Genomic DNA, 12,141 nt, shown 5'->3' with positions numbered 1-12,141 from the left:
GAAAAATGGTGCACTGAGAACAACCTAGCTGTCAATGCCAGCAAAACCAAGGAACTCATTATTGACTCTCGGCAGGATGCCACCCCCCCTACCCATTAACAGCACAGAGGTGGAACAAGTGGAGGTTGTCGAGCTCCTGGGAGTGGTCATCCACAACAAGCTTTCTTGGACTCTTCATGCAGGCGCACTGATTACAAAGACCCAACAATATCTCTTCTTCCTCAGGCAGCTGAGGAAATTTAGCATGACGGCAAATATCTCTACCAACGTTTACAGGTGCGCCATCGAGAGCATTCTGTCTGGATGTATCACTACCTGGTATGGCAACTGTACCATTCAAGATCGGACACGGTTACAGAGAATGGTGAACTTGGTCCGGACAATCACAAAGGCCAACCTCCTACCTATAGAATCCATCTACCAGACCCACTGTCAAGGAAAGGCTGCCAGCATTCTCAAAGATCCATCCCACACTGGCAATGTTTTTCTAGAATCTCTACCATCAGGGAGAAGGTACAGAAGCCCGAACACACACACTAGCCAGTTTTGTAATGGTTTCTATCCTACTCTTGTTTGAATACTGAATGGACTCTCAAACTCTTAACATTCGCCTGTACCTGTGTTTTTGTTTTTGCCGCTGTTTACCTATTATTTACTTATCTATGCTACTTAACTATGTGATCTGCCTGTATTGCTCACAAGACAAAGCTTATCACTGTGCCTCGATACACATGACAATAAATTCAATTCAATTCATATTAGAAAATGGTTAAATAAACTTAGAGATGCAGCTCAACGATTTTACCAATAATACATTTAAAAAATAATAATGATGAAGCACCTTGGGAGGTGTTCACAGCATAAAAGAGTAATCCATGAATATAAATAATAGCTGAGTTCAGTCTCCAGCTCACTCTAGTTATTTGCAGTCTGTAAAATTCAGTGGTAAGGTGACAAGACACTTCAGGCATGTAAAGCTATTGTGCATTATCACTAGTGAGTTCAAATTTAAAACTACCTTAATCAATGAAGTGCCTTGCATATTGGGAAAATAATTTGAAATTATTTTGACCGGGAACTTCAAAATTGAAACGGTAGACTTCATTTAAGTACTAACCAAGTTGGATCTGTACTGTTAGTTCAATCTCCACTTGACTCTGCTGGGACTGGTGTTTTTGCAGCTTACAAAATTAGGGAAGTAGAAGGGGTTTCAAACTAAATATTGAGGGCTAACGAATAAATAGGGAAGATGTGCTATGATTTAAGAAATCAAAGTAGAGCCCTTAGTTATATGTAAAATAATTTTGCACCGTCATCAAATTTTATCAACATGGATTTGTAAATGGGAAGTCATATTTAACGATTCTTTTGAAGTTCTCTGAGGCAATAACATGCTGTGGATAAAGGAGACAAATATTCCCCACACTAATGACTGAAAGAGAAAATTTCCTGTCGCTTCCATCTTAAATGGGAGATCCTAATTTTTGAACTGCCTCCCCTAGTTTGTGATTCCCCCAGAATGGAAAACAACTGCCAAAACTGTCAAGTTCCCTCAGAATCATCTATGTTCAAATAAAATCACTTTCTCATTCTTCTTCGTCCCAATGGATTCTGGCCCAACCTGCTCAAACTTTCCTCCAAAGACAACACTGACATCCCAGGAATGAGTTGGATGAATCTTCTCTGAACTGCTCTTAAAACCGTTCTATTCCTCCTTGGATAAGGACACCAAAATTGTATTCCAGATACTGTGTAAGGCCTTGGAAAACTGCAGCAATGCTTCTGCACTCTTATACTCAATTGTCCTTGCAATGCGTGCTCACATCCCACTTGCCTTCCTTATCACTTGCTATGTCTGCATTTAATTTGATGTAGCAGGGCACCCAGATCTCTAAATTACAGAGTTTTGCAATTTCCCTCCATGCAAATAAGCTGTTGTTTTTCTATTCATCTTGCCAAAATAAACAGACTCACATTTTTTCACTTTTTTATGCTAGTTCATTAAATAAATCTCTTTTTAGACTCCTTATGACCTCTTGACCACTTACTATCCTACCTATTTACTTACTATCCTATCCTATTTGTGTCATCAGTAAATTTAGCTCCATATATTAGATACCTTCATCTAAGTTATTAATATAGATTTTAAATATTGAGGCCCCAGCACTGATTTGAGCTCCCCATCATTTATCCCAAATCGCTGCTTCCTGTTGGTTAACAAATCCTCTATCCATGCTTACCCCTTATACCATAGCTCTTATTTTATGTTGTAACTTTTGATGTGGACCTTATGGAAATTGAGGTACACCACATCGACATGTTCCCCTTTACCCATCTTGCCTGTTCATTCCTCAGAGAATTCTAATAAATTAGTCAAATGCAATTTTCTTCCACAAACCATGTTGATTTCTTTTGGTGCCACTTTAACTTCGGATATTTGTCGGATGATGAAACTCAGAATGAAAATTGAAAGTACTACCAAAATCCTCACCGTAACAATATCAGATACCTGTACATACTTGAGATCACTTAAAATTTTTGTGATTCGTTCTCCACATCCCTGTCTGTGAAATGCATTACTGCCTTTCAAAATTAGCTTAATTTATTTTACAGTGTTTACAGAATTCTCATTTGGATCATGTTTATTATTAGCTAGGCAACTTTGACCTGTATTTCATTATATAGTTCATGTAAAGTAAACCATGCTGAAATGTTTTCTCCTGAGCTTTCTTTAACTTCACTGTCAGAATTGCTGATCTATGGCAGACCAGTTTATGTTACTTTGATAGCCAGAAGATCCTGTAGGTTTGCTGGAACACGTTTCCTGAAAAGAGGTGCAAATTGTGAGGTATATCTATACAAATTGCAAAAAACCTTGTTCAAACTAGAGTGTGGCCCATATGCCATGACAAACTAAAATATTTAATGTTGTATTAATGATGTGAAACCTTGTTGATCTTTTTCCCTTTCCCAGGGAGATGTGGCAAATGAAGTAGAGACTGAACAGATAATTCATGATGCTTCTGTGATGTCCTTTTCTGCTGGAAGTTACTCCTCTTATGTACAGGTTCGAGGTTCTGTTCCACTGTATTGGTCTCAGGACATTTCCACAATGATGCCCAAACCACCCATTACATGTAAGTATCGGAGAATCTGATCAATGTCTCACTTAGTTAAACCAAACATTTTAGCTTTTATCATCTTAAATTTGTTGTCAGACATGAGAGATACTAGCTAATTGTATTTATTGTCTACATCTAATTGCACTAATTGTGAATTTCGTAAACAGTTGTAATTTCTGTGCTGATTGTTAGCACAATTTTGCCATGTTGAAAATTCAACAATATAAACTTGAGTTGCACCAGATTTAAGTCTATAGTCTTTCTGATTCTCACACACACAATGACTTTTATACTTTATCTTATGTGCAATTTATGCTGTGGGACTGGCATGCTGTGAATATTTGTAACATTTAGGGAATAGACAACTAAGAGTTTGCTACATTTGATTCCTCCAAAATATTAGTTACATTTAATTTTGCTACAATGGAAGGGTTTGTTGCAAGGTTTTCAATAAGTCACTCAAAAAAACTTCAGGCTTAACGGAATCTCAGTTCCTGGATCAGTCAGCTAGAAGTAAAGACAACATGTTCGCCTGCTTTTTCTAAAGAGCACATGCCGATGTGCATTTTTTAAAAATTCTTTATTTAAACTTTTTCTCTTTGCCAACATAGTCTTTCATGTATTTCTTTTTTATATTTAGATTTTTTTCACTCTTGCATGTAATTGAAGGATCTTGTGGCTGCTACACATGCTCTTAGGTGTCAACAAGTGTAACTTTAATTTAAAAATTGTGAATAATTGTGGTCCCAGCATTGATCCCTGTGACACTCCACTGGTGACAGGTTGCCACTCTGAAAATGCTCCTTCTATCCCAAATTAGTCATCTAATAGCTAGTCAATTATCTACCTATGCTTGTATACTAATCCTGACTCCAGGGGATCTGATCTTATTAAGTAGCCTTATGTGCAGTACTTTTGCAAATCTTCTAGATCTTACCTTGCTTTAAAACGATTCATGAATCATCTGCCAATTTCCACATTGATTTTGTTTTTGGTGCAAGCTGAATGAGGAAAGGTAATCAATATTGAAGATAAACATTTTCTATTCTTTTCAGTTCAAGCTCTTACCTGGCCATCTACTTGTTTATCTAATTTTTGATAAATCATTACTCATCATATTATTTTTACTACTCTACCTCCTTATCCAAAAGATTATATGAGCATTGCCTTGCTCGTGTATCTAACCATTTTTCAAGGGATGGTAACCTTAACTCAAATTTCTTTTGGCATTTTGTTCTGTTTCCTTATAGTGGACCAGGCAGATCCATTTGCTCATGTGGCAGCTCTTCACTTTGACCAAATGTTCCAAAGGTTTGGCTCCCCCATTATTATCTTGAATCTAGTCAAGGTGAGTTTCTCATTAATCTTTCAAGGTACCACGATGGAGTACATATTGGTGGTTAATTCTCCAATTTTCCTCTTTTTCTCATTTGCCAATTTTCCTCCTCTTGTATTACAAGTGTATTACAACTGTATTACAAAAGCATTCTGCAATTCTAGGAAGCAGCTACAATTGAGTATCAATAGGTTATTTGACCTCAATGACACCATCCCCATACATGGCATTTTGTAGGTGCGATCCAGAGTTTAATTTAGATAAATGTAAAGCGCTGCATTTTGGAAGTCAGAGCAGGACTTATACACTTAATGGTAAGTTCCTGTGGAGTGTTGCTGAACAAAGAGTCCTTGGAGTACAGATTCATAGTTCCTTGAAAGTGGAGTCACAGGTAGATAGGATAGTGAAGCAGGCATTTGATATGCTTTCCTTTACTGGTCAGAGCATTGAGTATAGGAGTTGGACGGTCATTTCGCAGCTATACAGGTCATTGGTTAGGCCACTTTTGGAATATTGTGTGCCATTCCGGTCTCCCTCCCTAGGAAGGCTGCTGTGAAACTTGCAAAGAGTTACAAGGATGTCACCAGAGTTGGAGTGTTTGGGAGAGGCTGAATAGTCTGGGGTTGCTTTCTCTGGAGAGTCGAAGGCTGAGGGGTGACCTTCTAGAGGTTTATAAAATGATGAGAGGCATTGATAAGGTAAATAGGCAAGATCTTTTCCCTGGGGTGGTGGAGTCCAGAAGTAGAAGGCATAGTTTTAAGGTGAGAGAGGAAAGATTTTCATGGGAATTAAGGGGCAACATTTTCATGCAAAGGGTGGTGTCTATATGGAATGAGCTGCCAAAGGAAGTGGTGGGGTTTGTTAACATTGTAACGTTTAAAAGGCATCTAGATGTGTATATGAATAGGAGGGGTTTAGAGAGCTATGGGCCAAATGCTGGAAAATGGGACTAGATTAATTTAGGATATCTGATCGGCATGGACAAGTTAGACCAATGGATCTGTCTCCGAGCAGTACATCTTTATGACATTGTTTGGAAGTTTTTGTCATCGTATTGAGTTCATAGTTTTAACAAAGATAAGTGTTCAGTCACCTTTTTTGACTGCAAGCTGTCGATGTTTTTCTCCTTAGCACCACTGTCACACACTGCTCTTTATTGTTCTTTAGTTAGTTAAGAAGGCTGATGTTGGGCAGAATTTCTTTAATTCAAATAATTCTTAGTGCCACTGAGCCTCTCATTCCCTCTCTCAATACTGCCAAAAGCAACATGTATTACAGCTCAGCAATATGCACTTGATTTGTTTTTAGGTTGCAAAACCCTTCAGGCCTTTCAATTAAAGAAGTCCCTTACATAATCATCTACAATTGTGGCTTGCATCTTAATTCTCTAAAGCCTGTCCACTATCTACAACAATTCACAAGAGTGTGATGGAACACTTTCCACTTGTATGAAGGAGTACAGCTCCCAAAAAAAAACAAAAACATGTTGATGCCACCTAGAACCCTAGAACAAAGAGTTCATTTAACTGGCACTTTTACCACCACTATCCACTGTCCTTATTTTTAGACACTGACCTTCATCCTAGTATCTTTCACAAAGGGAAATATCCTTTAGTATCCATTTTTGTCAAGATCCCTCGGAATCTGTTTATATTTCTGTAAGATCTTCTAATTAAATTCCAATGTATAAAGCCTGCCCAACCTCTTCTCATAAGATAATCCCTCGCCCATCCCAGTTATCAATTGAGTGAACCTCCTTCAAGCTGATTTGTGAAGTAAGGAGACTAAAACTGTAGACTGTGAAACTAAATAGATCTGAACTCAATCAATAATTGCAAAACATCTCTACTTTTATTCCTTTTACAATTATAGGCTACATTCCACTTGCCTTCCTAATCACTTGCTGCGCTTGCACAGTAATTTTTCATGATTCATGTACCAGGGTAGTCGGATTTCTTTGTAGCTCAAAGTTCTACAAAATCTCCACATTTTAAATTTGTTGCTTTTCTGTTCTTCCTCCTGAAGTGGACACATGTTGCACTTTAGATTACATCCGTCTTTTTATTTTATTTTCTAACTTAATCTATCTACACCCCTTTCAGACTTACGTCTTCCTGACTCCTTACTTTTCTACCTACCATTGTATCATCAAATTAGCGACCATATATTTGATCCCTTCTCCAAGGTATTTATTATGTGACTCATTGCTATCATTACCACAGGAAAAGTATTATATAATTAATGTTTGTGCAATTAAAATGGAGGAGAGCAATATTCATGGCTGTAATAAGAATTAATTGCAAATGTCAATGAAGACTGAATCAGGATTTCTGATTCATCATTAGCGAAAATGTTGGCATATTTATTCATTGGTTCAGTATTATTTCTCCCACCCTTTTATGGAATCATCAAGGTCTGATATGAGAGACACCAAGTTGTCTCAGTTGCTTATATGCTGTAAAATGCTATTTTGTGCGAAACAAAGAGTTCTGACTGACTTTTTAAAAAAATGATTTTCTTAACTGCAGGTTTTTTTAACCAGTGAATTTAAACTTTTAAAATACTTTTACATGCAATTAATTTAAAACTAAACAATTTTTTTTAGAGTTTACATAAGGCACTGCTTTTTTGGAACCAACCTTAAATTTTAACATTTCAATATGAGGTGACAAGTCAAGTTTTGTAATTTTTAAAGCTACAACTTTTATTTAGAAACGCGAGAGAAGAAAGCATGAGAGGATTTTGAGTGAAGCGTTGTACTCTGCCATTGCATATTTGAACCAGTTTCTTCCACCAGAATATATCATTCATTACATTGCATGGGACATGGCCAAATATACAAAAAGGTAAAATGCTTACTATAATTCTGATTAGATATAGTTTGAGTTCCTGATCAAAATGTTTTGTCAAATTTGTCTGAGAGAACTGTTTCTTGAACACTTTTCTTTCCAGAATAACTGGTTTTGCATAGTTACTAATGTGCAATTTAATTTGCTATTACCTAATGCTTATTTATTGTTTTCAAATTGTTCTTCAAACTGTCCTGATAGGTTTCATTGTGACATAGTACCATGTTTTTTCTATTAATCCTGGATTTGAATTCTGTCAAGATGAATATAACTTCCTCCTTCTACTTTGAAAGCCCTACTTAGTACATTCTAGAGGGGAAAAGAATCATCGTTTATTGCTGCCTAAGACCTAATATGCTCTGTCTAATCCAGAAGGCCCTTTTACACCAGATCTCTCACTTTGCCTCATTATGACATATAGCAGCAATATTAAGTCCCAAATTTTGTTAAAAAATTCAATTTTTCAGTCATACATGATTATTGAATAAAATATAACTTTATGTAGAGAGTAAGTGGCTATAACTACAGCTTAAAGAAAACTAATCATAAATAGGCTGTCATACAATAATACCTGTCTATTTTCCTTCCCGTCTATCCCCTCCACCCTCTTGTCCAACCTATAACAACTACCCCCAACTTCGAGGTATTCCCCTAGCCCCAACCCCCTCCCATTTATCTCTCAGCTCCTGGTTCACAAGCCTCATTCCTGATGAAGGGCTTATGCCTGAAACGTCAATTTTTCTGCTTCTTGGGTGCTTCCTGACTTGCTGTGTTTTTCCAGCACCACACTCTCAATTCTGACCTCCAGTATCTGCAGTCCTGTCTTTCTCCTATACAATAATATTTGCACTGCCAGCTCTGTAATTTTAAATTGATCTCATATAATATGATGGAATTCATCTTGATGAAGGTTATGACCTTCCTTTAGTTCTTTTGCTAGAAGGCTTTTAATGACTTGTGTCCTTTGAAATTTTCAGAGATCTTAACAATTAGCTTCAATTGTGATTAGCAGTATCTGATAATTTATGTGGGATTTTCAATATGTTCTCTGTCCACCAGATGACTGAAAAATCATTTTAGATACATCACAGACTCAAAAAAACACTTTAATTTCTAATGTTTTAAATGTACTCATAGGTGTGTGCATTGCTGAATTACTGAAATTCACATGCTTTAGGTAGACCCACAATGCACTTAGGGAGGGAATCCCAGGAGTTTGACCTGGTGACGATAAAGGAATAGCAATATATTTCCAAGTCAGGATGATGAATGGCTTGGAGAGGAATTTGCACATGGTCTTCCCTTTTATTTTCTGCCCTTTTTAGATGGTAACAATCATAGGTGTGGAAGGTGCTATCTAATAATCTTTCTCAAATTTAGCAGTGCATCTTGTCACACACTTCTATTGAGCAGAAGTGCTTGTAGTGGAAGGATAAGATGTTTATGGAAGTGGTGCCAATCAAACAAGTGACTTTGTCTTGGGTGGTATTGAGCTCCTTACTGCACTCATCCAGGAAAGTGGGAATTATTTTGTCATGTGTCTTGTAGATAAGGACAGACTGTGGGGAGTCAGAAGGTGCATAACTTACTGCAGGATTCCTAGCCTCTGACCTGCGTTTGTGGCTGCAATATTTATATGGCTAATCTAGTTTGGTTTCTGGTCAGTGGTAATACTAGAATGTTGATAGTGGATTCACTGATGGCAAATTCCATTGAGTGTCAAGAGCTGATGGTTATATGGTCTCACAGAGATGGTCATTGCCTGGTATATGTGTGGTGCAAATGTTACTTGTTCATTTTCAGCCAAACCTGGGTAATGTCCAAGTCTTGGTGCTATTGGACATGGATTGCGTCGATATCTGAGGAGCCATAAATGCTGCTAAACTTTGTGCAGTCATCAGCAAACATCCCCACTTCTGATCTTATGATGGAGGGTAGGTCGTTGATGCAAGTGATGATTGGACCCAGGAATGCCTGCAGAAATGTCCTCGAGCTGACCTCCTCTACCTTTTTTCCAGGAATGATTCTAACCAGTGGAGTTTTTGCCCCTAAAAGGGGATGATGGCCAGTGGGTATTATCACGAGACTATTAATTCAGAGACCTAGGTAATGTCCTAGCAACCTGGGTTGAACTCCTGCCATGGCAGGTGGTAAAATTTAAACTCAATAACAAATCTGGAATTAAGAGTTTAATGATGACCATGAAATCATGTTAATTGTCGGCGAACCCCATCTGGTTCGCTAATGTTCTTAAGGGAAGGAAAATGCCATCCTTACCTGGTCTAGCCAATATGTGGCCGAATCAAAGTCTTATACAATTGTAAAATGACCTGCCAACTCTTGTACTCAGTACCCCATCTGTTGAAGGAAAGCATGCCGTATGCTGCCTTGACCACTCTACTGCCCTGAGTTGCCATCTTCAGGGAACAGTGGACAAGAACACCCAGATCAATTTTACCAGGACCTTTCCATTTAGTTCGTTCTGGAATTGCATCTTCCAAAATGCATCACCTCGAATTTGGCCGGCTTGAACTCCATCTGCCATTTCTCTGCCCAACTCGCCAATCTATCTATATTCTTTTGAGAACAGCTGAGAGAACAGCTTGGTTAGGGGTTGCTGGAATATTGTCAGAGTCCATAGCGTTCGTAGTATTCAATGCAGCCAACTATTTACTGATATCACATGGAGTGAATCAACTTGTCTGCAGTCTTGCATCTGTGATGCCTGGGACCACTAGAGGTAGCTGAGATGAATCATCCACTCAGCAATTCTGGCAAGGTCATTGTGAATGTTTCAGCTTTATCTTTTGCACTAGTGTGCTGGGCTCTCCTGTTGTTAATAATTGGGATATTTATGGAACCACCACCTCCAGTGAGTTGTTGTCCAATCATCCATCACTCACGATTGGATGTACCAAGACTGCAGAGCTTGATTTTATCTGCTGGTTGTGACATTGGTTGGTACTCTCTATCACTTGCTGCTTGGCATGCAACTGATCGTATTTTATAGCTTCACCGTATTGATTCCTCATTTTAGGTATGGTTGGTGCTGCTCTTGGCATTCCCTCTTGCACTTGTTGAACCAGGCTTGATCCCCAACTTGATGTTAATGATAGAGTGGACGCTAGCCAGGCTATAGATTTGCCATGGTCATGTATGTTTTCCCATTTTGATTGTTTCCTCACCACTTCCTGCAGACTCCATCTAGTAGCAATGTCACTCAGAGCTCGACTAGCTTGGTTAGTAATGTTAGCTGGTAGTAGACATTGAAATCCCCCATACAGAGTGCATTCTGTGCCACTGTCACCCGCTGTGCTGTTCAAATGGAGGAATATCAATTCATCAGCTGAGGAAGGAGATGTGTGACGATCAGGAGATTTCCTTGCCTATGTTAGACCTGGTGCCTGGAGTCAATGTTGAGGACTTCCAGAGCAATACCCTCCCTCCTGTGTAGCGCTAAGTTGCCACATCCAATATGTCCTGCCAGTGAGAGAGAATCTAACCAGGAATTGTGAAAGTGTTGTCTGGAAAATTGTAAGATATGATTCTGTGAGTATGACTATGTCATGCTGCTGTTTGACTAGTCTGTGAGATAACTCTCCCAGTTTTGGCACTAGCCCCAAAAGTTAAGAAAGAGGATTTTGCAGGGTCAACGGGGCTGCTTTTGCCATTGTCACATCCGCTACCTAGATGGATCTCACATGATCTGTCCAGTTTCATCTTTTTTTAAAGACACTGTCTTTTTTTTACGATTGAATGATTTCCTCAGCCATTTTAGAGGGCAGTTAAGATTCAACTATATTGCTGTGGATCTGGAGAACATGTAGCCAGACCAGATAAGGATAGCAGTTTCCTTCTTGATAGGATATTAGTGGACCAGATGTTTTCTTTTCTGATAATCATCAATGGTCACCATTAGGCTCTTAGTTCCAGATTTTTATTGAATTAATATTCCACCAAATTCTATGGTGGGATTTGAACATGGGTGCCCAGAACCTTCCTGAAGAAGGGCTCATGCCCGAAACGTCGATTCTCCTGTTCCTTGGATGCTACCTGACCTGCTGTGCTTTTCCAGCAACACATTTTCAGCTCGTGTCTGCCCAGAACATTACTTGAATTAAGAGTACAGTGATATTATTAACTTTGCTTCTTCCATTGCAGAAAGTTGAATTTGTTTTCAAACCAGATAATTGCAAAGAAGCAAAAAGCAGGCATTTGGTACTACAGTGTTTGGAGAAGGATAAGTGTTGACTGCAGGGAGGTATCAATGGTCTGGTTAGCTGGGCAGACAAGTGGCAAATGGAGTTCAAGCTGGAGAAGTGTAAGGTGATGTAATTAGGGAGCTCACATGAGGAATAGACAATTAACACCAGAGTACTGAGAGGTGTAAAGCATGTGAGGGACCTTAGATATCCTGAAGGTTGTAGGACAAGTCAATAAGGTGATTGAGAAGGCAAATCGAATCCTATCTTTTAGGTACAGAATATAAGAACACTGGAGTTATGCAGGAACTGTACAGTCATTAGTTAAGACACAGCTTGAGTACTTTGTATCATTCTGGTATCTCATTACAGAAAGGATGTAATTGCATTAGAGAAGGTATGGAGATAAATTACAAGGATGTCACAAGGGCTGGAAAATTGCAACTATGAGGAATGATTGGATTTCTCCTCAGACATCAGAGGGTGAGAAGAGATTTGATTGAGATTAGAAAAAATATGGTTTGAATGTTTTGAAGGGAATGACTTGCTTTATCAGGGCATAGATGGGATTGGTAGAAAAATTATAGGGACGATGGGAATGATGATTTTTCAACAAAAGTATGGTTAAAGTC

The 12,141-nt window shown here is 38.5% G+C and overlaps 1 protein-coding gene across 7 annotated transcripts in view; it reads left to right on the top strand.

Annotated features, from left to right (window-relative positions):
• The window catches only part of fig4a (FIG4 phosphoinositide 5-phosphatase a), a 116,847-nt gene that overhangs the window by 46,206 nt on the left and 58,500 nt on the right, over positions 1-12,141 (top strand). For all 7 annotated transcript variants that reach the window (XR_011953438.1, XM_072552132.1, XM_072552140.1 and 4 more), the window contains 4 exons: positions 2,748-2,848; positions 2,975-3,137; positions 4,373-4,470; positions 7,171-7,304. Coding sequence is in view for 6 of the 7 variants with exons in the window: in XM_072552132.1 (XP_072408233.1) it covers positions 2,748-2,848; positions 2,975-3,137; positions 4,373-4,470; positions 7,171-7,304 (496 nt within the window). In the remaining variant the exon portion in view is untranslated. The remainder of the gene's footprint in view (positions 1-2,747; positions 2,849-2,974; positions 3,138-4,372; positions 4,471-7,170; positions 7,305-12,141) is intronic.

Source organism: Chiloscyllium punctatum, chromosome 3 (assembly GCF_047496795.1).
Source record: "Chiloscyllium punctatum isolate Juve2018m chromosome 3, sChiPun1.3, whole genome shotgun sequence".
NCBI lineage: Eukaryota > Metazoa > Chordata > Chondrichthyes > Orectolobiformes > Hemiscylliidae > Chiloscyllium > Chiloscyllium punctatum.
The sequence above is the reverse complement of the archived record's forward strand: the minus strand, read 5'-3'. Positions and strand labels throughout refer to the sequence as shown.